At 45.6% G+C, this 26,071-nt stretch overlaps 1 protein-coding gene across 7 annotated transcripts in view; it reads left to right on the top strand.

Moving 5' to 3' along the window:
• Fife (regulating synaptic membrane exocytosis protein fife) overlaps nt 1–26,009 on the top strand; it is a 108,339-nt gene extending 82,330 nt beyond the window's left edge. For 4 of the 7 annotated variants that reach the window (XM_076895671.1, XM_076895670.1, XM_076895667.1 and 1 more), the window contains exons 13-23: nt 2,460–2,572; nt 2,697–2,770; nt 3,386–3,444; nt 14,904–15,082; nt 15,351–15,566; nt 16,021–16,343; nt 17,653–17,838; nt 23,882–23,969; nt 24,923–25,005; nt 25,323–25,430; nt 25,563–26,009. In XM_076895671.1, coding sequence (XP_076751786.1) covers nt 2,460–2,572; nt 2,697–2,770; nt 3,386–3,444; nt 14,904–15,082; nt 15,351–15,566; nt 16,021–16,343; nt 17,653–17,838; nt 23,882–23,969; nt 24,923–25,005; nt 25,323–25,430; nt 25,563–25,864 — 1,731 coding nt within the window. In that variant the 3' untranslated portion in view covers nt 25,865–26,009. Of the gene's footprint in view, nt 1–2,459; nt 2,573–2,696; nt 2,771–3,385; nt 3,445–14,903; nt 15,083–15,350; nt 15,567–16,020; nt 16,344–17,652; nt 17,839–20,839; nt 20,984–23,658; nt 23,852–23,881; nt 23,970–24,922; nt 25,006–25,322; nt 25,431–25,562 lie in introns of those variants that run through there. The other 3 variants (XR_013101862.1, XR_013101863.1, XM_076895672.1) reach the window with 3 other exon arrangements.
• The last annotated feature ends 62 nt before the right edge of the window (nt 26,010–26,071 follow it).

Genomic DNA, 26,071 nt, shown 5'->3' with positions numbered 1-26,071 from the left:
CCCATCAAAACTTGCATAATTAAACGTACGCAAAATTACCTTACGTTTGATCGTCTTGCTATCATCGAGCATCGACGTGACCATCGTGAGTCAGTCGCTGTTAGAAAATACTTTCGTGCCACTTCCTTTCAGAAAGCGATGTTTAATGGTATTTACTTAAGATTCTCGTTGTTTTAATTCTTCACGAAGACTGAATACTGAAAAAGAGAAAAAGTACAAGAAAAGAAGGTAAAAAGAGAACAGAGACGGCTGTGTAGTGGACACTAACGAGTTTCGAAGCGTGTGACACAATAAGTTGTAAGTAAAAAGTTTGGCGGCGGCGGCAAGTTTTGGCTGGCGTGGAAAAATGTCCAGCGGCCGTTCTGAATTCCGGTGGAAATAAAGAGGATATCCTGGGAACGCGTGTCCGCTGTTTGAACGGGTAACGTTATTGTAAGCGGTTAATGCGTGCGAGTATCGACAACCATTCTACCCAGCTGTGATTTTAATTAAGTTATCGACAGCTGCGCAGTACGTAAACGTGCCGCGATCGTGAACGTCGAGTGCGAAGCTGTATCGCGCGGAATCGTACGAACTCATTGACATATGGTCGTTTAATTTTACACCGTGCAAGTAAATCCGCGAGCGTGTTACGGAAACAGAACCCAGCTCGGTTCAATGGTACCCGTTGCGGATCTCGCGTCGTTCGTTTTATGAATGACGAGGTTCCGTTTAAAGAAATTATCGGTCGCTTTTCCATTCTTTACAGCGCACAGCGTTTAGAAAATAACGGAGCATCCACTGTTTCGTTTCAAAGAAAAATATTTTACGAAACGATATTTATTTATTTTTTTTTTAATATTCCATGCTTATATTTTTACTTGATAACAGAAGAGAAGCATTCTAAAACCAATTAAATTGGTTCTCGCCCATCCACGTGTAAAATTCTGGCGAACTCAATTTTATAACTTAATTCTGTTCGCAAGCTATCGAATTATATTATCCTCGATTCAATTCCAGTTTTTTTAACAGCTGTGCAACTGAATTGAATGAAACACGGATAATGAATGTTTCAAGGGTGGTTATCCTTCTTCCGCGCCGTCACGAACAACCCGTAAACTCGTTTTCCCTCCCCTACGCGTTTCGCAAATTTATTTCTTCCCCCGCAATCGTTAAAGAAAGCTACGCTGATACTCGATAGACTGTTCTAGACTGTTCTCATTCACGAAGGATCGCCCACTTGTTAATTAATTACAAGCTACGCGAACGGGTCAGTCAATATCTCGCATCAACTCCAAATTGCTATTTGATTTTTTCATTCGAATCACTTCAAATTGAAACGCGAACGAACGGTATTTAGAATAGAATCTAACGTTCCCTCGATCGATTCTGTACGAACGCCCTTTGAAATATCTGGGCCGAGCGATTGTTTCTCAAGCCTGCAGGAAAGCGAACATTTTTCACGACAAATCTCGCAACGAAGTCAAGTCGAACAACGAGACGACGTTATCAAGTAGAAGGTCGCTGTAAATTTTAATTAAACCGGAAACGAGTTACCCTCTTCGCGCCGCGGAAGGGTTTCGACGAAATAATTGCAAATTTTTCCCCTTTGAATGAAAACCGGCGAAGATTTCCAGCGAGCCGAACGAAGGATCCGAGCAATGAATTCTCGAAAGTTTCGCGGCTTATTCCTATTCAAGCTGGGTGATTTATTAAAGTAATTAAAACAGCCGGGACCCGACGGCGGAAGTTCGCATTCAACAGATGCGATCAGTTTTTGTCACGGCTACGCGTGAACGGTCGTCGAACAGAGGAGGGAAACCTCCACATAATTCCGCGATTAAGTCCGCGTCTGCCCACCGAGAAACAAATTATCCTCCACTTTTCGTACGGCGAACCTCGTTTATTCAGCTTCCCGGGCATAAATCATACGCGCGCCTCCAGTTACCGTCCCGACGGTTTATTTCTTAATCTGAGTAGCATTCTCCATCAGCCCCAGAAGAGAGAGAGAGGCAGGAGGAAATAAGAAACGTTTTAATATCAACACTTGCAAAAGTTCGGTGACTCGCTTGGAATTTTTATCAGACAGCATCGATTTACCTGGGAAATTATTCGCTCACCAGTGGATCCGTATCGAACAATGGAACGTGGATTCGTTAATAGATTCGTCGATGGAGAATCGCTTTGCAAAGGATTGATATCTTGCGTTGAATATTTCTCGCGTCAACTCTGAACTTGTTCGAAGTGAAACGGATTATTTCTCTCGACAACTACAAAGACAAAGTCTTGACTCCTTTGCAGTTTAACAGGCACAATTATGCGGTAAATAATGGAAGCATCGAAGTAATTCTCTTCCCGCGATTCGAGTATCACTGACCAACCCTCGCCATTACGAAATTCGCGAACGTCTCGTTTCGCGAGCCATGAACATCGACGATGAACTCGTACCAAACTGGAATGACACTGCTCTCTCTTCCTAGGTGCTGGAATGGGGCGGAGTGTCTTTAGTGGACAGAAGTTTCGAGGAAGTCGCCCAGATAACCGAGAGGACCGACGATATCGTCGAGCTGGTAGTCGAACACGCCGCAGACACGTAAGTATTGTACACGTAGCTGAGAAAAACGTCGATGAAAAACAGATAGTCGATCGCAATAGAGTCTGGAAACTAGCATTTCGAATTTGCAATCTGTTCTGCCGTTCGCCCACTCGAAACGCAGCGGGGACTTACCGGAGGACTTAGCCCCGGTCCCGTCGTCTGGAAAGGTACCAGGAAATCTGGGACTGCTGATGGGTGAGTACGAGAAACGAGAATCGTGTCGCGAGTCACCGTCGAGCTCGTCGCGTACACGTGCCAGCTGGTTCGAGAAAAGATCGATCGGCAGATGCGACGAGTGTCGACGGAGTGCATCGTCGGCTTTAAAATCGATAAGCCCGCACGAAACGAGGAGCCCGTCAGTCGCGCGCGACGGACAGAAACGCGGTTCGACCGTTCAAAAGAACGGGGAACAAGTTGATCGTTCGCGCTGGGTCGGTGGTAGCTCTCGTTTAAAACAGTGCGTTCATTTCGTTCTTCCTCTCTTTTTACCCCATTCGTCCCTTTCCCCCTTCTCGCCTCTTCCGACGAGATCATCCCGAGAGATGGAAAAGGAAGGACGACTTGAACGTTCGAAGATACAGAGTGTTGAAACGAACATTTGGAACTCGAAATATTTTTTGTATTTTCTGGGTTCGCAGCGGAAATGATTCGCACCGTGAACGTCACGCGATAACGTGTTTCCTCGATGTTCGAACGAATCGTCGATTCGCCAGTGGATCGAGTTTAAGGGATACGTAAAGACACGACACTCTGTATAACATGTATCTGTCCATCGCCTGTTTTTCACGACGTGTCTGAAATATTTTTCAGAAGGGGAAACCGAAAAAACGCCCTCATCACCGACGCGCAGGAAACTGCCAAAGACGCCGGTATAACGAGTTCATAAATTGACACCTACACGTGACCGTCTCTCTTTCAACTTGTTACTATATATTATTTTTTTTCGTCTCTCTATTCTCTCATTTCCACGCAATGTACACGCATATACGCATTTAACTAACACGGGAGAAACAAACCTCGATTAGACCGAGTTCCGTTAGTGTAGCGGAAAGTGAAGCGCAACAGCACCACCCCGCCCCCCTCCACGTACACCTTTAGAAACCGGAAGTGATCACCGCCTCTCTCGGTCTTTCGGGTATCTGTATTACGTACATCTCGTAATCCGTATCCGATGCGAGCACCGAGCCACTTTGCCCGTTCGCAAACCGCGCAACCACCGCGCCCAGGAACAGGAAGCGGCCGTGGCGATCTGCCAGACTGTAAAACGCCGCGTTCCATGTAAATAGCATCCGGATGCACTTCGATACGAACGGGAGACGAGGATGCGAGCCGTTCTCCGGCGATTCGTCCGCGGATAGAACGGTGGATATCACGAACGATCGAACCGGGATATACATCCTTCCTGCTCCCTTCTCCTCCGCCTTTTTTTCTCATTTTTCACACCGCGAGGGTCTCGACATTTTTTCCCTTCACGGCTCGGCCCCACGAATTCGCAGGAATTCAATTTTTCCCGTGAGCCCAGGGAACACTTTTGATTTCTTGAATTTTTGAAGCGTTCTCGTAGCGTCGTTGGAAATTTGTACGGTTTTGCCGTTTGCGTCCTCGAACTCTGTTTTGGTGGAAGATCGTGCCGGTATCGAGGTACGCAAGTCTATTTCCGGTGGTTTCCGACGCGTCGAATTAGTACGGATTCTACACGGTTGGTCTATCAGAACGGTAGGGAACCGACGACGCGTGTGGTACTTTCGTAATGAAGCCGTGTAACGACGGGGACACGAGGGGATGAAGGCAGCGCGTTCTTTTTGGCCCCGACAAGAATGACCACGATTTTTTTCAGTTACCACGAAATTTCCACGTACGACGTAAACGGGATGCGCATCAGCCAACTGTAGATAACGACAGAGACCAAATTTTATACGAATTTTATATATTTCAACGGGAACGAACTACAGCCTGTAATTAAAAGAAAAAGAAGAAGAACAATATTTCTCGTGCTCTTAAGAAATAATGAAAATTAGAAAAAAAAAAAAGGAGGAAGAGAAAGGTTTAACGTGATTTGATTTTGTACTCTTCGTTGAATTACGTGAATTTCATTTCAATTGCGCGCGGAACGCGAGATTGGACGTTTCCATAAATGCAATGTAAAGTAAATGTAAATATTTAAACGGACAGACACGTATGTGCCCCATTTAATGGTGCGTGAAACGTACTTTTATATCGCCACTGAATAATGCATGACATTACACGCTCCGTATTGTGTAACACGTCGAATCGTTTTTAGGAGCAGAACGACAGTGAATTCAACCGAGTTACGTTGCAAACTTTTACAAACTACATATCAAGCTGATCCCAAAATTGTCCAAAGCAACATATCATCTATTTAATCGTCGTCCTATCCGTGGCGATGAACTATATCGAAAAAATTCCAACGTCTCCAAAAAACGAGCTGACAAGCCAAAAATCGTCCAAATATATCGACCATCCAGTTTATACGTTTCTAACGCGAAGACGACACCGATTCCTCCGACGAAGGGCCATTTTAATCAGCGATTAGAGTTCAAATGACCACCGAGCAGAGTTCGATCGACGTAACTGCAGAAATATTATATTTTCGGTTCGCATTTCGTTTAATAGACGTATCTTCCACATTCTGTCCGCTGGAAAAATCGCTGGCAGCGAGCGCAGCCGAACACGTGCCGGTTTTCGCAACGGATTTAGGAGAACGTAGGCGTAGATATAAATGGAACTGAAATCGTGACGTTCCCCTCATAACTTTCGAGTCGTTTCGATCGACGCTGCTGTAGCGGTTAATCCGTACGCTTTGTTGCCCCGTCCGACGATACATGCGTCACTTGGTAATAATAATAATAATAATAATAATAATAATGAAAGAACCACGGACGAGAGAGAGAGAATATGGTTTCTTGTACGGAGCCCAGGGGTGGCTTTACCGATGTAGTCGAGGACATCATATCCATGCATCTTTGTGAAACCATGAACCGGGCCAACTGTCGGCTTGCTTGATAACGACTGTCCTATCACTTTCTTTGTGTAACTTGATACATGTTCTTTGATCGAGCACGCTACATGTGTACATCGTAATTAATTAAATGTGTCTCTCTCTATGGGTGGATCTGTAAATAATTATACAGGGTCTCTGACAATAGATGTACGTCGTATACACGCATATTGAATAAGATCGTTGTTGGACTGAGAAGCTAGACGAGAGTGAGCATCGACGAGTGATCTTCTCAACGGGAAGAGTAAAGGGAGTTCGCTTCCCCCGACATTAGAACTGCGACACAGTTTTGTATATATATATACACACACACACACACGTTTTTCGTTCTCCGTCGTTAGTCTTTTTCCTTGTTCTTTTCGTTTCTGTCGCTTCGACGAACGACACGAGACGAGTAGGAGATCGCGTCGCTCTCGAACGAACGGTCCACGAATCACGAAGCGGAAGGCATCTGGTCCCGATAATTCGGCCGAGGAACGCCGAGAGAGTGTTGCGCGAACGCGCCCATCCGGTTGCTAGCCGGGGTGCTTAAGAGATCCGCGAAATCCGCGGAATTCTTCGCGAGAAGTTCGCGTTAAGGGCGAAACTGGAAGTTTTATTGCGATCAAGGGGAAAGTTCAGTTTGAAATGCATCCGCGATGCGAAAAGAAAGCACCGGGAACCGCGTTTCTCGTTTCTGCTAAACTTCGAGTCAGCTTCGCGGGGGATGACGAGACAGTTGACGATTGTATCGCGAGGCGAGAGAAATTTCTGATCTTCACCGTGCTCGGCTTTTAATTCGTAGACGCCTTCGTAGGTGTACGTAGATTGTCGCGAAATTAACGTAAGATTACGAGTAAATATGACACAGGACCAAAACCGGTAGAGGATTCCTCTTCTAATTAGATAAAAACCCTTTCGTGTCTCGGTGTTTCTCGTAAGAATTATTCTAATTACATTTATCGGTAAAAAGTGTTTGGAAACCAATGGATTTTAGAGCTCTACTATAATGTTAATGTATTAGACACCACGTAGGTGGTACGAACGATACAATTTCGTAGGTGTCACGCGCAAGGGTAGTATCGGTTCAGAGGGAAAGACAGATTGTTGATAACTCGTGTCAATGCTTTTAGAGATTGCTTCGATAGCCGTGAAATTAGCATTCCGTTGGTTTGTTTCGTCCGCGACACGCAAAGCCCGTTGAAAATAAATAATTCCCGACCTGGTATGGCCTCCCGCTGTCGAAGCGTAAGCGCGGGTACCTAAGTGCGCTCTGCATTTTTCAAGAAAGAAATTACCTTTAACAGACGTAGACCCTCTCTCCCTCTCAAGTGAAACGTTGAACGGAAACGTGTTCGTCTATCGAATCGTTTATCCATCTGTTAGTCGTTTACTTCTGAATTTGATTTAAAACGGGCGCGATCGCCGGATCGTTTACGTAAGTAGACGTTCACCGATTTCTCTCCGCTCTGTCCGTAATTATTTGTTCAAACAGCTGAAGTTAGCGTTCCGATAACTGGATTCGAGCATACATTTACCCAACCTTTCGTTCACTAACGCAAGCAAAATCGTAAGCGTTCATAATAATTGGAGTGGCACTCGCCCGGTAGTTCTGATAATAACAGCTCAGTCGAAGTTCTGTGAATCGGGGACATTGAATAAATATCCCAGTAAATGGAGTTTGAGTAAATGAAATTCTATTCCGTGTTTTTTGTGTTCTTTTTTCTTTTTTTTTTATTGAAAATTTCCAATAACGCCCTCGAGTGCACGCGCGCTTTCGATGGCCACGCGTCCAGCGAAACATTTTTCTTCTATCGATCGCTTTTCATTGATAGTCGCATTATTTTTACCCCCACCCTCAGTTGACGTGAATTTTGTAACGATCCGTCGATTCGATCGAAGTCGACGATTTTAGCAGAAGCAAGACGGGCCACACGCCCTCGCGACGCGCCGGACGCGAATGGCCAGCGTCAATTAAACGGCGATTTTCCACGATTCCCGAGTACTTATGGAATTGACGTCGGCCATCGAGGATGCGCGTTCGCTCTCTGACGTCAATTGAAATCAGCCCCGGCTGAATGGGATAAAATTTTATATTTAGTCCGGCCGCGCTTTATACACGTAACCACGTTATTTCCATTTAGCGAAAGGGTTTCGTTATAAACCGTTCCAGGTGCGCCTACTCGAGGCGGCAAATGATGACGTCAATTCCACTCCCGGATTTAAAAGTGTAGCGTTAATTACGAATCGCGAGCCGTTTCGAATAGAAATTAATAGCGAATGTGACGTTTCATCATTCCCCGAGTTTTTTACCTTTTCAAACTTTCATGCGAACGAATGAAACGCGTCGATCGATCTACAGATTGAAGTAATTTCTTTCGGAATATTTATACTTGAGTTCTTTTCGATTTTCTGACGATACATTAACGAAACGTGTCAGTGGACATTTTTATAAGCTGTTGTATCTCTATGTCCCCCTCAATTTCTGTTAATTCTACTTAAAATTCCTCATTCTACTTAACCGTGACACCGTTTCGTGCGATCTTGTACAAATAGCTACAATGAATATATCCGTTAATTGACCGAGTTATCTGCAACGAGACTCCTCTGAAACAGCCGTTCGCACGAGCGTGCACACGCAGCTTAGAAGTTCGCCGGGATCTTTTTCTCGTTCGCGGCGATAAACTTCCATTTCCGTTTCACCGCTGCCGGCTGTCGTACGCAGATGCTTCGAGCGCGATCGCGTTCGATCGAGCGCGCTTCCCTCGATCAAACGCGAGCGTATCCCTTCGCCGCGCGCACACGACGAGTCTACACGCTGTTTCGAGAGGAGCGCAGCACGACAATCGATCTAGATAAACGTTAAGGAAATCTCTGCGCCCGTGCACCGTTGGGTTCTCTGTGTAACCGTAGAAAGTAGAGTAAAAGCGAGCGTCGCGTGAAAGAGTAGCACGCGCGCGAACAACCGCGAATCATCGCCGCCTTTCGAGCCGCGCACCGCTCGAGGATCGTTTTTTGTTATCACGCCGACGGAGAAGAAAGTCGGCCGACAGTAGCGCGCGTCCTCGAGCGTACGCAGCCTGTTGCAGATAATACGACAAAGGAAAAAAGCAACAAAAAAAAAAAAAAAAAAAGAAAAAGAAAAAAGGAAAAAAAAAGAAATGAAAATTCATCTCCCTTGAAAGCTTCGCGAGAGAGAACGAACGTTTACAACACCGCTTTCCCCGTCTGCCTTCCCGTGGCAAAAGAGAGAGAGAGCCGTCCTGCCTCGAAGGATTCGAAAAGATCCCTTTAGTCGCGCGTTACGACGCGTTACGACGCCTACGAAAAGAGAACGGAACACGAGAGTGTCAGTTGGGGCGAGTTGCGTCGTCGCCGTTCTTTTCTCCTTTCTTCCGCTTATACGTTCCCACCGTTTTACTCGATTCCGTTTCTCGACCCGAGTTCTCGACGTGTTTGATCACACACCCGACGAACTCTCACATACGGTCGCTTGAATTAATACGCGGACGATGGTGCGGTTTCTATTTTTCTTTCGAGTAAATACATATTAGCCAGCGACAGAAACGTGTCACGCCGCGTCGCAGTGGAGTGTACAGTATATATCGAAGTATAAAAAATGTCCCTCATTCGAAATATGTATTTATTCAATAGGCGAAGAGTCAGATACGAAAATTGTGCCATTGCCTGAATATTAACGCGAGCGACCGTACATGCACACGCATATTCGCAAATACTTCTCGCTCTCGAGGATCACAACAGTACAGAGCCACACGCATTTTAATCCTAATTAGCTGGTAGTCAGCAACGTCGCAAGCGGTCGAGGCATAGCTAAAAACAAGCTCGACGCGTGAAACCCCGTGAATCATCCCCGAATCTGTGTAACCGGATGTAAAGTATAGAGCAGAAAATAAAACTCGAAGGAGAAACGAAGAACATAGGAGAGAAATTCTTGCTCGATGGCTCGAGCTGCGGTTACGCATGGTGGCTATGTGGCATTCGATCTTTCCTTCGCTTGGTTTTTTCTTTCCTTCGTCGAACGTGCACACTACCCTCCTTGCCCGATGAGAAACGCTGTCCCGGCTGAATATTTCACGATCTCTCTATTCTCGAGGTGTTTGCAAATATTTTCACCTCCTCGAGTGAATTTAGAATACTCCGTGGATCGTTTCGTACGATTCTAGAGAGAGAGAGAGAGAGAGAAAGCAGTCGAATATATTCGCGCCTCGTCTGATTTGCGGATACTTTTATCGCCTTCGTTAACCTCGTGTCGTCGCCTCGTTCGAATGGACGAAACGTCTGGTCGATTAACACGATCGTGACGCAGGTACAGCTTGTGTGCTAAGATCGAACACGCTAGGAGCGCGAGCTGTCGCGAACGTGTTAAATAAAGGAGGGTAGTTGATGCGCGTACGTACGCACGTGCGGACGTGTACGAATGCTGTGCAACCGAGGCAACGTTAACAGTATAATAAAATCGATCAGATTTGCGCGATTAATTAATTCACGCGTTTACGCACAGATTTACGGACACACGTGCGTATCATTTACCAGCGGAGGTGCGAGTGGTTGGAGCAGACGCGCGATCTTCGCCACCCTCCCTCTCATTTTGCTTTACGTTTCACCTGGTTAGAATTTTACCCCTGTTGCTCCTTCTACACACAGGCACACACGAACTATTTTGTGTTTCTGTTCTTTTCTACGAGGCTCCAAGAAGCCTAGCAAGGCACTTCTTTCTCTTTCTCTTTCTCTTTCTCTTTCTCTCTCTCTCTCTCTTTCTCTTTCTTTCTCTGTTTTTTATCTCTGTTTCTCTGGAACTCTGTTACATTACATTTCCGGCGACGTCTCTTCACCTCATCGACACTCGTACTTATCTCTCTGCGACCCCGGAAAGTTTCGTGTGTATATCAGCCAGCAACTGTGTTTCTGCCTCCTTCACCGCTTCCCACCCCTGACCATTATCTTCATCGAACCACCGCCATCACCGCCACAACCCCCTGCCTCCCTCCGATCTCCTCAAACGAAATTGTTTGGCTACGAAAATGAGACTAAAAGAGAGTATAGACCCGCTGACGAAAGAGAAAAGAAAAGGAAATGTAAGTTGTCCATGTTGAACAAAACTTAGCATATTGGCCCTCCATGCTACTCTCTCCCAACTGGCACGACTCTAGTTGTATATCTTAGCGTTCATTTTCTTTTGCGGCTCGCCCCACCCCCGTTTTCCTTTACGTATCTCCGTTCTCAGTTATACGTTCTGTTCACCATTTCTGTTACGTTCTGTCGTTCAGGTATGGCTACTTCGTCGTATTAGCTGCGAACAGCTCACATAGTTTCTTTCGAATCTCTACTCCAGAACCCACACCGCCCACCGCCACCCCCTCTTCGAGCCTCGTTTCTTTCGTTTCCGTTTCACTTTCTCTACGCTCTCTCCGTCTCTACTCCTTCGTTTCACCGGATCCGAATGCGTCTCTCGCGCCTCGAGGATGGAAATTGGAAAAGATGCGACGCTCCGCGCGTACGAAAATTAGCGGAGAAATGAAAACGAGCGAAATCGGATATCTCGCGTCTCCGCGGGATATATATATTTAAACGTTAACGCATCTTCGGGTTTAATCTTGACGCAACGAAAAGTAATCACGCTCTTGTTAAACGCGCGAATCGTTTTTAAGCGGCCCGGCACACCACGGGGCTGGAATTGAAACGAAATTGGAAAATGTAATTTCATGCGTTTACATTCCGCGGATTTTTATTACACGTTTCGTTGCTTCTATTCTATTTGGAGTATCGTGCACGAAACGAAGGGTAAATTTATTCTTCCCTTCCGCTCCCTGTCTTTTATTTTCGCTCTGCGCTCCCTTCTTTCGTTCTCTCTCACTCACACCCTCTCTCTCTCTCTCTCTTTCTCTCTCTCTCTCACCCTCTTTCTTCTATTTCTCGCTCTCTGTCTCTACCTGTTTGTCTATCTGTCTGTTTGTACGTCTATCAACCTACGTACACCGATTTTTATTTCCCTGTTTTAAGCGCCAGTCTCTTCACACGAACAGCAAATCCGTCCTGGACTATGTATAGAACCGTGCGCCAAACGTCCGAGAACTTTTTTTGTCGATCGACCGGTTGCTAAAGGGACTCTTTTGAAAATTTTCGCGCATAGAAGCGCCCTAGCACTCGTCCAGAGGGGATGAAAACGAGCGCGGTACCGCGGGCGTTTGGCTTACGCTTTCCCTCGCGCTAATCGCCGTCGAATTCCGCGAGCGCACGCGAGGGTGAATCGCTCGCGAGTGATTCATTACGGTTCCGGCTCGCTTCCGGTGCCGGCCACCGTCGTTCGTCGGGGCACGTGTTGCGCAACGTTGATCGATAGCTTTTTACTTGCGGGATATTGAACGATTTTCTTGGCCGCGTTACCAACAGCTTTCAGCGCGTGGAAAGGTCGCGATATTTTCTCCACCGCCATGATGAATTGCTCGGCTGTAATTGGGTTTGAATCGAGTCTACGATGGGCGGTTTAAACTGCGCGAGATAATAGTTCGATTCGCGAGTCGCGGAACGTCGATGCGAACGTTGGTGACGCGAACAGACGGTTTTGTGCGTTTTTTATCGCGATTGAACATCGATCGCGAGGGTATCGTTTAACTGCTGATTTTTATATTGAACTCTGAACAGAGCAGACGGTTGTTTTGAATTTCAACGCTGGGACTGAATATCGCACTGGCCCAGTTGTTCGTACAGTTTTTCAGTTCTTACGTCGTGCAACTAAAGTGCAGGTAATCGTGACAAATCGGATTTGGCGTGAATTCGAAATCGGTCGCATAGGGTGTTCGACCACTCCCTACGATTAATCTCTAAGCTACCGATTACCGTGCGCGGTGCGCGTAATTGTCGAGTAACAATCGAACGCCTAATCTTCAATTAATTGGAGCACCGAAATGTCGTTCCATTCACTCTGCGATGTGTGATTTTCATATAAAATTCATCTGTGCGTTACAAACGGTCACGCTCGAATGAGATTTATTAGCGGCCCGGACTGAATTGACGGCCCTTATCAATCCAAATAAATGAACACCTAGGAACGACGGGACTGCGGTGTCGTGTATACTAAATTGATTCGCGGGATTCGAGTTAATTACGAATGCGGACGAAATTAACTAACAAATAAATAAATCGCGCCGCCGAGCAAATCGAATGGACTCCATTGAATTTAAACGAGACATCGGATCGCGAACAGACTCGTATGGTTCATCGAAAGCCTCATAACGGTGAAAATGTTGGTAACGCGTGTTTTACGAAAAGATCGTCCGACCTAGAAACGAAAAGATTCCCTCGAACGTATAAGTAGACATACACGAATGGCAGTCGTACCGATTTATCGATCATTACGCTCTCTAACGCTAATAGTTACGTGAAATGTTTGCAAATTATTATCTTATACGGTTCCCGTGGCGAATCAGGATCGAGTGAACACGATTGCAGCTACAGAGGGGCGCGAAAAGGGAAAGCGTATGCGAAAGGAATCGTAGCCTGACATCGTTGCACATACAAAACCAATGCCACGCTTCTCTAGCGACTCTGGTTCGGCTTTAAAGAGCGTTCGGTATCCGTTCGTCGTCGCGAGCCTTTGAACGCGTTGCTCGTTTAAAGAGGCGACCCGGAAGAGGCATGAAAATCGACCCCCGCCGACGCTATCCGACGCGATAGTCGAGCGATCGGAAAACGGTGAACGAGCAAAATTCCTGAACGTTTTTCCGCTCTACCACGTACCGATGGATACTTTAAGGCCGAAAAAGCGCCGCGACCACACGCATACCTCGCTTCCGTAGATATTTGACAGCGTTAAAAGCAAAAGTACAGTCCGGGAAAACGGTACGTGCGCGAAGAAAAGGGCAGAGGGATCTGCGACGCCTGCCATCAAGTGGAAATGGTCCGGGTGGACGATAGGAGGACGAAGAGGAGACTTCGTCGACGACCAGTGGAACCGAAGAGGAAAGGAGAGACGCGAGTCGATGCCCAATCGTTGCGACGAAAGGAAACGAACCTTTTTCTTGGCTGTATCGTACACGTCAGTGATGCACAACGATCATTTTACCGACATTTTCACTGTGATTCTCTGATAACAAGTATTTGAGACGTTTTAGAGTGGATTCTTCATGTATTCAGGATATCTGTTTTGTCGAGTATGCTCGCAGTGTTGCAAGAATTGATTTGTAACCAAGAATTGGTTTTTTGTTTTACGATCTATTCAATGATTCTTCTTCGATTATTACAATTTGAAAAATTAAATTTGTCGCTCCTTTTGAGATAAGCTCGTCGTCGATTTAAAAACGCACGAGATACGGTAGGGATTTACGCGGCGAGTTAGTTTCAACTAATTATTCTGCAAAGTATAAAGTGCGTCCGACCATCGACGGACTATTTCCCTTAGCAGCCCGATCCTTCTACACTCGTGCATCCCACTTTTTCCTCGCGTTTCATTTGCACGAATTAATCTCCCACCCGTGCCCTTTCCGCTGTAACATCTGACTTTGCGTCACGTTCGGAGTTATTTTTCAACCAGAATTACCATGGATTAGCGAGAGCATCAGACACGGGCGCGGGTTTACTAGCAATTCCATTTAAGAACTTTAAATTATTTACCCTCCGCGGGGACGTCTGAAGTTATTCCACTGGTCGCACCGTGGAGACACGCTTTGCGCCGTAAAATCTCCACCAAAGGAATTACTTTCGTATCCTGAATACATTCTTTAAGAACGCGAGGGATTCTTTCATCGCCAAAGTTGCGCATCGACTTTTTTTCACCATGTGTAACGCACGAAACGTTCTCGTTAAATGTAAATCGAAAGGTGGATGAAAGGTAAAGGAGAATCGCGTGCGATTGTTAACCCCGAGTTGTTCATCACTGACACCCCCGCTGTCGTGCTGCTCCCGTAGCCATAGTCGTCGAGCAGAAACGGCGGCCCACGCGTAGACCCTGCTCCTGACACGATCGCAACGCTCTGCAATCCCGGTCTGTCACACACTGTTTGCTCGCTGTTGCTCATTTCTCGCCCCAAAACCGTGGAACGTCCCTTCGCGAACCGCTTCTGCATGAACGGAATGCGTCCGCTTTCTGACACTCGCGCAGGAGTTACGTGTGGAACATAGACGTTCGATCTTCCAACGAGTACCTCCCGTCGATGTATCTCTGTTCTCATTGGCCACGAAATCATAGCCTCGATCTCACGGAAGCTGCGATCACACGTCTCTGTTCATTCGTACACTCGTCATTAGTCTTATCGATTACAAGGCGTTGGAAGCCTTCTACGTGCCTTACAGCTGTTCTCTCCTCTATTCTAGGAGCAAATCGCGAAAGAGAAGCAGGTGACCGGCGGCGTGCAGATTCAAGTGTCGTACGAGGCCGATCGGAAGGAGCTGATCGTTTCCGTGTTCATGGCAGACGATCTGTGCGCGAGAGAAGACACGGGATACGGCACTCTGCCGGAAGCGTACGCTAAATTGGCTCTCCTGCCGATTTGGTAAGAATTCCCGTCGAAAACGTATTCCATCGCCTGGCTATTTCAACCCCCGCACACGGGGCCGTGTTCGAAGCGATTAAACCGGAGATCGTCAACTCCGCGTTTCGCGTGTACATTTCTGAATTATTCCGCCGGCATATATATATCGAGGGCTAATTAAATTCCATCCCGGGTCCAAGTAATTTACGACTCTATCGGAATCCTCGTGGCTCTTATCGCGCGGCTACACGTACGTATTCCGAGGGTCCCACGCTCGTGTGCATTCCAGCGCCGACCAAACCACCCTGAAGACCATGGTCGCGGAGCCGAGCCAAAAGCCGATTTGGAATGCGACGTTAGTCTTCTCAGGCGTCGACGGGGAGAGCTTAATGAAGCGCGTAATAGAAGTGACCCTCTGGGATTTCTGTCCCGATGGCGACAACGTTTTCCTCGGCGAGTGTACCGTCGACGTGCAGCGCGCCCTCGAGACCGACAGGGAAGTCTGGTAAGAATTTCAACGTTACGATCTGCGAATGAGAATGAGAGAAAATCATTTTAATACGAATCTCTATTCGTTTCGTTTCTGTTGCGCGGCGATTATAAGTCTCGCCACTGGAGAGGAGAGGATACGATACTTTAATTAAAAAAGAGTCTGTCTCGCGAGATATTTCAAACTACAGAACTAGTTGACAAAACTGGACGATCTTATGAAGTTACAAGACTGTGCCTTTAAGCTTTTATCTCCGTGATGCAAATATAATCCAATAAATCTTGAATTCTAACGATCTCGGAGCCACTTAATTCCATATTCTCTTTGGATTCCCAGTGGCGGTCGCAGTAACGCGTATCACAGGACACGTATCGTTAGCATACACGATGGGTGTGAACGTTACTACCAATTGAGACGAAAGGGTTAAACTAGCGCGAATGGGAAATTAAGGAAGAAAATCGTTTCTCAGGTACCGATTGGAGGATCCTCGCGGGCTTCGCACGTGCAAATCGCCCTATTGTTCTCCGCGTGGCTCTCTTTCGATGGAGATCGCGCAAAGGCTACTACGGAAAACGGAAAGAAGTTACAGCGACGATACACAGAGCGACAGCGGAAGCCCTGAGCTGGGCTTCCTGCACCCGGACCACGCTTGGCATGCAAATTCGAGGAGGGGCTCCAGCCAATCCGAACAGCTCGAGGTGGAACCGTACGAACTTAACAGAGATTACAGTAGATCCTTGCCCGGAAGCCGGAGGAGCAGCTTCCAGAGCCAAGGCGGTACCGACAGTAAACGTAAGTGAACGACTCGACTCGTTAACCTGCTCGAGATCCATTCGCGATTTAAATGATCGCCGTGTTTGCATTAGCATCGATCCGTTTCTTGGTGGAGAATTACGCGAAGCAAACGGCGCGCGTGTAATCGTACCGTTTCTCTTGCGATCGGTCTTAGAGAGATTATATACGATCGATATGTGTTTTAATTTTTTTTTATTATTCTTCCACGTGTTGTGTGTCAGATGCAAATTTTGAGTTTATCAATTTGTGGATATATTGTTACTTGTTAATACCGTGAACGTGAAATATTGAAGCGGTTACCATTACGTGGGTATTGTCTTGTCGTGTCGTGAAAGTAGAGAAGTCGTGAGTTATTGAAATTTCTCTACGTCTATTTTTATTATCGGGGAACAGGCGCGTGTGAAAGGCAAGTAGATAATAAAAGCGCAGATATCCGGGAAACTGGAAATAAAAAGCGCGAGGACGTTGTAATTCAAAGGTTCGAGGAGGGACCATTATTTCTCGACAGTTCTCACTAAAATTCTGCTGAATACTCGTTGACATTTCAATTTCTCCCTATCCGTATAAAAAAAAAAAAGTTCTCGTTACATCTCTATAAAATATGGAAAGTGAATTTATTTTTATTTCTCTGTATTTCGTAAGGGGAAACGCTGCGCACCGATATTCGAAATTTATATTCCATACATCGTCACCTTAAAAAATATTTCCATCGCGAATAACCGAGTCTCTTCCATTTATTTCAAGTAAATTAAAGGAAACGTTGCCAATTACGTTCGAAACTAAAATCCCCAATAGAATCTTTTTATCTGTTCTTGAGTCGCAAGCGAATATTAACCACCATTGAGAGATTGAGACTTGAATCGTTGCTAGTTTAACGTTCGCGTAACATGCTGTAAAAACTGGGCCAAGGTTGGAAATCACGACTTACACTCAGATGAGATACTATCGTAGAGATTTTAGGTCATCGCGACGCTTCTCTCCGTTCACGTCCTTGTCCTCAAACGGACAGATTCTATTTCGCAGTTCCTCCTATCGCAAAATCATCCCCCGACTTTCCTAACTCATTTCTCCCTGCGATATTTCACAATCTGAGAATTACTTTTTATATTTTGCCCAGAAAGCAGAAGAAAATTCCTTTAAACGAATTTAATCAATTTCTCGAGTGTCGTACGACTTTAAAGAACGATACTCCCGCATTCTTTAAGGATTCGTTAAATCGATACTCCAGATTTTAATTCTTTAATAGTCCAGAATGTTTTCAAATAGGCATCGAACAAATGTACATTAACGACGTTCCATTTTGTAGGTGGTAGCATGGGCGAGGCTGACAACGCGCCGATAGTGCACTACAATCGGGACCGAAGACGAAGCTCGTTCAACAGACCGATGAGGGATCCGGAAGAAATTCTAGAAGGTCTACGTTCGTTGAAAGCGGCCAAGAGAGAGCTGGGCAGGACGATGAGTCTCTCGACAGATAAAAGACGCGAGACCCGTGAGTATGGTTACGTCGCTTCTCTCTTGGCCATCATTTTCGCCTGACCATTCGTTCGTCCGTCCGTCAGTCCGTTCATCCATTCGTGCTATTGTTTGCCTGTCTGTCCGTCTATCTGTCTGACTGTCTTTCACGCGCTCGTCGATTTATTTCTATTTATTCTTTATACTTTCTGTCTCACTTTTCTCTGTATCTCTCTTTCTCTCTCACGTGCGCACACTCTCTTTTTATCTCTTTCACTCGACCTCTCTCTCTCTCTCTCTCTCTCTCTCTCTCTCTGTCTTTCTTTGTCTCTGTGTCTGTCTGACGTTCTTTCTCTCTGTTCACTTATTTTCTCACCGCCACCGTTCTCGATCGTTGGCTGGATCGATCGTCACCGTTCGATCCAAGCCTCGTCCACCAGCCCATCAGCAGGTCGTATCCTCCTCGTCGGCCGGCGACGTGCGTATCGTACGCATGCGAATAAATGTCTGTACAACGGACGTACATGTATAGGAAGCTGCGCGAGGCTCAGGGCAAGGTAAACCGAATTATACGGGCTGGAATGATTATCGAACGGGTTGATCCGATTCGCGGAACACCGTGGGTGCCCCGGTGCGTCTCGAATCGCGTGATTATTGGATTCCGTGGAATCGTTGCTACGGCTGCCGCTTTTCATTACGCCCGGAGCCGAACGAAAATCAGATCTTAACCCCAGAAATTTATTTCGCGCGATATCGCCAAGTTTCTCTGTGGATTTTTCAAAAATATCCCTCGTTAAAGCACCTCGCGAACGCGATCCAGTCGAAATTAATCAACGAAGCGATCGAGTAAGAGAGGCAACCGGATTGGATGTTGGTCTTCGTTCTTTTAGACGCATACGTGTAAGTCCGTATCATTTTGTGTACATTTTTGTGCATTCTCTCTCTCTCTCTCTCTCATACACCATCATTCACGAGCCTATATTATCTTAACCACCTGTATGTGTTCTCTGTGCGACACCATGGTCACATCCTCTGTCTCACTCTGTTTTAATTCGCGTGTCTGTGTTTGTTTCTCTACTTCCCTCTTTTTCCGTGTGTCTTCGTACAATCACGTCCCATCGATCTCGCGCGATTTGACCGAGCGAACAGGTATCCCAGCAATTCTCTCGTCCAAGTTAGCACAGCCCCACCCCCCGTGGAGTCTCGTTCGCAGCCCTAAAATCAATCGAACCGGAAACGGATCGGCCTGGAAGGGAGCCTTGCGTTCTTTCACGCTTGGATCACACTGAGATAATCGAACAGAATCATAAACGATTAACTGATTAACGGTGACAATCCGATGTAATGTAATCTCGAGCAAAAAAAGTACCAGTACGATGGATCTCTCGCTTCTATCGACGTTGTTTGCTCTCTTACTTTCCCTCGGTTCCGTTTACGTTGACACACGCACCAGAGACGACACGATACAACGATCGATCGGATCGATAGCACTGGTGTCAGAGATCTCTCTTATAATTTCAACCCAGACATGGTTTACTTTTGCTTTAATCGAGACGTTCACTAATTTTCCATTACGTTTGATCCGAACTTACGACTACTTGCCGATCGGACGAGTTCTTACCGTTTCACGCTTTCGTTGTTAACACCGTACGGGAGGTAACGAAGCTAATCGCTGTAATCAGGTTCGTTGACTAGCTACTTTCAACTGCGACGCTATATAGTCCATGTTCGACGGCCATATTGAAGCAGCATAGAGCGATATTAAATAGCAGGCCAATCAATCTTCCTATTATGGCCGCGGTAGCAATACAGCAGTAGTTATAGCGATTGGGAAACTAGTCAACTAACCTCATTAGTCAACTATCTCCGGTGTCCTTTGCCGCTGATGAACGTGTGTCTTAACGTGGCGAAAGTAAGAAGCGTGAGGAACGTTCCCCTCCCCCGGATGCACGTCTGTAGTACGTACGTACGTAATTTGGACGTCGAAGGATAAGTCTGTGACGTGTTGCGTGGCGAGCCAAAAGTTTCCCGTCGCCGGTTAGCGGGTTTAATCGTTCGGAACGAGAACTCGCTCCATCGCTCGTCGAGAACCCATGGAAAGTGCGATCGTCTAGAACGGGAGCCGGGCACGTTGCACCGCGTACGGACAACGGTACACGATCGCGTCATCCTGTCTCTGTCTGTCTGTCTATATCTATTCATTGGAGAAGCTGGCATTTCCAACAAGTTCACTTCGTCGCAATGATCTGTGCTCTGTGCTCATCTCTGTGCGATCGCTGTTGCGCCGCTGTTTGCCTGTCGCTGAGTACTCGTTCCGCCTTGCGCCGGCCTGGGACCACAACCAACGACCCTTCTTCCCACCCCCCTTTCGAGATCGCGCAACGAATGATTGCGAAACAACGCGATCACCAACCGGGGATTGAAAAAAGTGTCGCGTGGATTCGCATAGCTGAGCGTGAAGAAGAAGAAGAAGCAGGGTCGCGCGAACGGCGGAGATCGAGAGCGGACGGAGGAGGACAAGAACTCTGCGGCTCTCGATCTCCCAACGTTCCTATACCCAGCCTTTTTCTCCAGCCGCGCTCTTTCTCGCCTTTTGTCGAAAGAAATAGAAATAAAAACATTCGAAGACCCGTGAGAGAGTCCCCCCGCCAGGCCTGGTTCCTCGTTCACGTCTGACATCGTGAATACGCCAAGTGCCAAAACATATATATAGCTATATGCGCTGATCGTGTCTCTCCACTATTATTGAGTGTGTTCGTCTCTTCTCTCATGAACCGCTGAACTCGAAGAAAATAGCCGCGCGAGTGTGTCCCACCGCCAATTGTTTGTCACACTTGTTGATATTTCTTGATCTCCTTTCTCGGTCGGCACCGTCCGGCTAATCACTGACATGCGTACACACGGTCGATCAAAATGCTCGGTTCGCTCGGTCGAAACGCCGCCCGGCCATCGTCACCATCCCGACTGACCCCGATCGACGACGAATCGTGGGCTCGATCGACCGACCAACCACAACCATCATCGATCAACGACAACAGCGTGCGTAGTCCCAACGGTTACTGTGTGGCAGTGCGAGCCTGTATCTCCGAGGACCGGTAACTCGGCCTCCTTCCCACTGCCGCACTCCATACCACCTCGATAAATAACCACAGGACACTGTGGACCACCGTCACGGGCTTCCGGTAAGATACATTTTCTCTCTCTCTCTCTATCTCTATCTCTATCTCTATTTCTTTCTCCTTCTCTTCTTCTCCATCTACCTGACTCTCTTCCTCTCTTTATCTCTGTCTCTTTGACTGCCTCTCTCGCTCTCTCTTACTTTCATTCTATTTCTGATTTTTCTCGGTCTGACCAATCGTTCGAAAGAGCTCGCTTCGTCTGTCTGTAACTTTCTTTCCACCTCCCGCCAACAGGACTATCTGTTTGACTATTTGCAAAACGGTGTTTGCCGTGTCTGATTACTTATTCAGACTGTACGGGAGTCGATATTTTCGCTCCGCTTTTACGTTTGCTTTTCTCTATTCTAGTTGTCCTTTGATAACCGGCGAGTTGTCTGTCGAATTTATTTCTTTTCGTGGCTCGAGGAAGAATCTCGTAGAGTTTCAACGTGTCTCGTCTGTTTTTCTTTTTTCACGTTTCGTTAGCCGAACGGCGAGATTGTCCGTTAACGGGGGCGATTTTTATTTAGTACGATTAATTGAGAAAAAAGAAAGCGGGAAAGGAACTACTCTGGTACCTTGACACGTTGGTCTAAATGTAAGTCTGTTCTTTCGAGGTGTTTCCGTGGCAAGCTGTTCTCCCGTTTCCCCACTTTCGCGCTGATTCCCTGTCTGCCCGAGTTAGTACTGCTTTTGTAGATTAAACTACTCGCTTGGTATTGTATTAGTAGCGGTAAAGTATATTTAATCGCTAACCACTCGTTGCTATATCTGCAATCATGATCTTAGGTAAGGTAACCTGACGCTGGGATATCGTTGAGTGCACTTTGAGAACGGAAATTTGCTTGATCCTTAATAAAATACGACGACAAGCGTTCACGTACAAATGGTAAACATCGTTCAGTGTAGAATAAGTAGAAGGAAGTGAAATAAAAGATCGCACACACTCGGACACCGCGGTAGAACAGCTGACGAGAAGCGCTCCGCGTTCGTGTCTGACTTATAGTCGACCTGTGCTACTTTCTCTCGTCTGGTAACGATCGTACAGGTGATATTACGAACGAAACCGATGCGAAACTTTTTCGCATCGTTCGTGTAACTGAAGAATAGAGATTTTGCGTTTAAATATTATTTATGCACGGATACGAAACCATTGTTTCATCGGTGATGCTCCCGCTACGCTTTTGGTTTGGTCAACGATAAAGTGTAAAGGAATTCCGATTGTCAATTAAATTCTCTCAATTAAATAGAAAGAGGCGCATCACCAGGATTATTGCTTTGACGATCAAACGTGCCGCAAATTGACCCATTAATTTCAATCCCGCCATAATCTGCCGATAGATTCCGACCAAACTATCGGTATTCGTACCAAACATGCTTGATGGCAGATTTCTGACGTGGCTCACGGATATCTAAGGGAACGTTATTGTCCCTTGGCTACGAAACTCGAGTTAATTCTTGCGCGTCTAAGACGATCTAATTAAAAAAGAAAAAGGAGAACACGGTTTTTATAATAATTTTAGTTCTTAAAGATCATTTGACGATAACAGAATTGTAAGATACAGTAACTTTAATCAATAATAGAATCAACAGAAGACGATGAGCTGTGTCCAAGTTAATTGTACGTGATTAACGTTGCTGAATCGAAAGATCAACACCGAAATAATTACCTGTTTGTAACCTATCATCACACTGATTAACTGTGTACCAAGTAGAATTGATAGGTTCTGTAGACCCGGTAGATAGTAGCCAGTAATAGCGATGTGAACCTCGTACTAGCAGTAATATTTGTAGGGGTTGAAGAAATTGCTACAGTTGAAGTTCCATTCTTAGCTAGAGTTTTGCAACACGTAGCTAAGAGAAACGTAAGTAGGTTTCACTGTGGTTCATCGCTCCACCTTTGAACCTATCGATACTTTATCGATGCTCTTATCGACGCTTTCCTCCTATATCAATCTTCCTGTTACTGTTCTCTTTAAGTGTACAATGGTTTACTGTAGAGATTGTTCACTTTAAAATGTATTTACGGAATTAAACGGTGTATTATTAGACACGTTTTAATTGCTGATTATTTCTATTGGTCTTGATGTTGAAGCGAACGAATCTGTAGTCCTCCGCATCATTTATCCTGCACAGTGTACGTTTATAATTATTATAGTAGCACCGTACTTGGAATCTTTCGAATGTTTTTCTTTTCAACTTTCTATTTTTATCTGTGTGCGAGCCATGGGAATGTAACTTTTTTTTTTCAAATTGCAGTTTACTTGCGTAGTTATCAACAGTGTTGGATCCGAGCAAACACACACGTAAAAGAAACACCTGGTTAAGACCACTTTACATAGCTTTCACGAGAATAAAAATCTCCATTTGAGAATGCCTCGTCACTGTTCTCATGAAAACAGAAATTCTCATCCCGGAATGCCTTTTCACGTGATCCAACATAGTAGCATTATCGCAAGCACAAAAACTTCAGTCGACTCGACAAACGATCGACGAAACAAACAAAAAGGTACACTTTTACTCGACATCTGACGAACATCGTACAAATGCTTTGCAAACTCGAACACTTTTACGCACAAATGGAGCTTCGTTAATAATTGTGGAAACGTAAGGCTTTGTATGAACCCCTAAGTAGACAGCCAAAAAGTTCAGTAGGTAAAGAAAAAAAAAAAAAAAAAGAGAAGAATATGGATTTTCAGTAACGATTCGTCAGCAATCTGTGTGACATCGCGTATATTCACGGGCAAAGAGTGGCGAGTGGTGGGAAATAACTTTTTTCCTCGTTCGCGAGATAACAAAGAAAGAGGAAGATGAGCGTGTTACTGCTGCGGAAATGGTAAATCATACGGCACGCAGGTTGCTGGGCGGGTAATCGTGGAATATACTAGTCACAGAAAGGAAATATGTTTCTCTAACTCACAGGGCGGGGTGAGCGCAAAGAGAGCATCATGAATATTCCGGAGAGGTTTTATGATCGCAACAGTGAATCAGACGAGGAGGACAAGTGGAGGTAAGCAACATTGAACACAAAGGAATATATGAATAAAAATTATCATCCCTCGATTTATTGCAGTGTATGTGCTTCCTTTTTTCTTTTTTCTTTATCAAGAAAAAGTAATTTGAAATGGTGTTTGGAATTAAATATTATTCAAGATATCGTAACAGTATTTTATATTTCGCGTAATGTAAATATTTATTTTGGTATTTGTTTAATGTAAAGAATAACAGCGGAATTTGATTAAAATAATCGAGGTTTATCAATATTCTCTCGTGTATTTTAATCGTGGTATCAGTAATGCCGATGCAAATGTTAAAAGTTAAGAGAGTCGCAAACGCAATCTGTCTCCTATAAATTTCACGAGGCGATGCAATTGCGCACCGTCTAAATGCACGTATTAAGTTTCAAAATCGCGTGCTCGTAAATAAAAGTGAAAAACTTGGTGGAATTTTTCAGTTTATTGATTTTAAGACTGCGTTATAGTATAGCATCCTCATAAAAAGTTTTTCGAGCTTCAAATAATATCGTAAATCTGTCGTTAAAGCCGGCAACATAAATTTAACGCGACATGCTCGTCGAAGTTAACGACCGTCATAAATGACACAAAATACGTATAACAGTCTAACGCGAACTGCAAATTCCAGTCGATTACTTCGATCCATGGATTTATTTGAGCTTTCGTTGTAACAACATCAATTTTCGGCACGGACGCGCAAGAGAAATGTGTCTCTTTCTGGAAAAAGAAATTTTTTTTCATCGCATCGAGACATACTCTTTGTTTTATAAAGTAAACTTCATCCCCCTCGGTCGTCTGTATTCTAATTTTTAGGCTTCCGGTGCTCTGGTACCTCGGCTTCGTATTCCGTAGATCTATTGTATTTTAACGTACACTCTTCCAACTTTTGTTTCGTTTCACGTATACGATATTAATCCCGACTGGCAATTCTGTTCTCTTTCACTTTTAGTCAGCCAACGAGAAACGAAAATGGCGTTGACGCGAAGCTGGGCCGCGGACAGGTGCCACCAAAGGGATTCAAAATGATAGCTGGTAAAGGATTTAAAAATTCATCCAATCCGAATGAGATCCGTGGAAAATTTCAGTTTTACATATCATACGGTCTTACGGTCGTTCTTTCTGTTCAGTTTTATTAATAGAACAATTCTCGTAGACGAAGAAGAAACCATAGGAATTATCCGAGAAAGGTTTCCCCGGCAAGAGAAGTTTCCCAAACGTTCATCGTCAATATTAACGAGTCTAATCTTGGAAAAATCTATCGTCGATATTTGTTCGTATCGAGACGCGGTTGGGAAACTTCCTTCGCGAGAAATCTTAGGCGAATTGCAAGGATCTTTGGTCGTTTCTAGGGGCTCAGAACGGAGAGGTGAAACTCGGGTTCTGCCTGAGCAAGGGGACGCTCGAAGTCGAAGTTATCTGTGCCAGAGACATTTGTCCCGGAGAAAGAGAGGAACCAGGTGATTTATTACTTGTTCAACTAATCTACTCGAAAGTAACCGGAGCGATTGTAACCGTTATTGTCAAAGACACTCTCTCGGCCGTGTAAAACCGAGCGTCGACGATTAACAGAACCCTTTACGGTAACGCAGACACCTACGTGAAGACGTACCTTCGAGACGGCGACAGATGGCTGCAGAAACGTAAGACGCGCGTGATACGGCACTCGAGGAACCCGCAATACCGTCAGACCATCAAGTACAGCAGCTGCGATGTCCTCGGGCGGAATCTGCTGGTGATGCTGTGGGAGAAGAAACAGGCGTTCGAGAGTAACCAGGGGCTAGGCGGGGCTGAAGTGAGCCTGGATCTTCTTCCGCTGGCACAGTTGACCGTCGATTGGTATCCCTTGTTCCCGATTCATACGCTTGGCACCCATACCGCGGACTCCCCATGATGGTTTAGGGAAAAATGGGCCCTCGAGGCCGGTGAACTCGACCTCAGGCTGAGCATTCTGCTCAAGGACGAGGACGAATCCGTCGTCAAGATCATCTCCTGATGGAACCGGTCGCTCTCCTTTCGAACAACTTCTCCGACCGTTCCACTTTCCACGTTCGATTCGTTTATTCGTTTCTTCCTTACTTTTTAATAGCTTGTTCGTTTT

Source organism: Xylocopa sonorina, chromosome 5, assembly GCF_050948175.1.
Source record: "Xylocopa sonorina isolate GNS202 chromosome 5, iyXylSono1_principal, whole genome shotgun sequence".
NCBI classification, from domain to species: Eukaryota; Metazoa; Arthropoda; class Insecta; order Hymenoptera; family Apidae; genus Xylocopa; species Xylocopa sonorina.
This window is presented reverse-complemented; position numbering and strand designations above follow the sequence as displayed.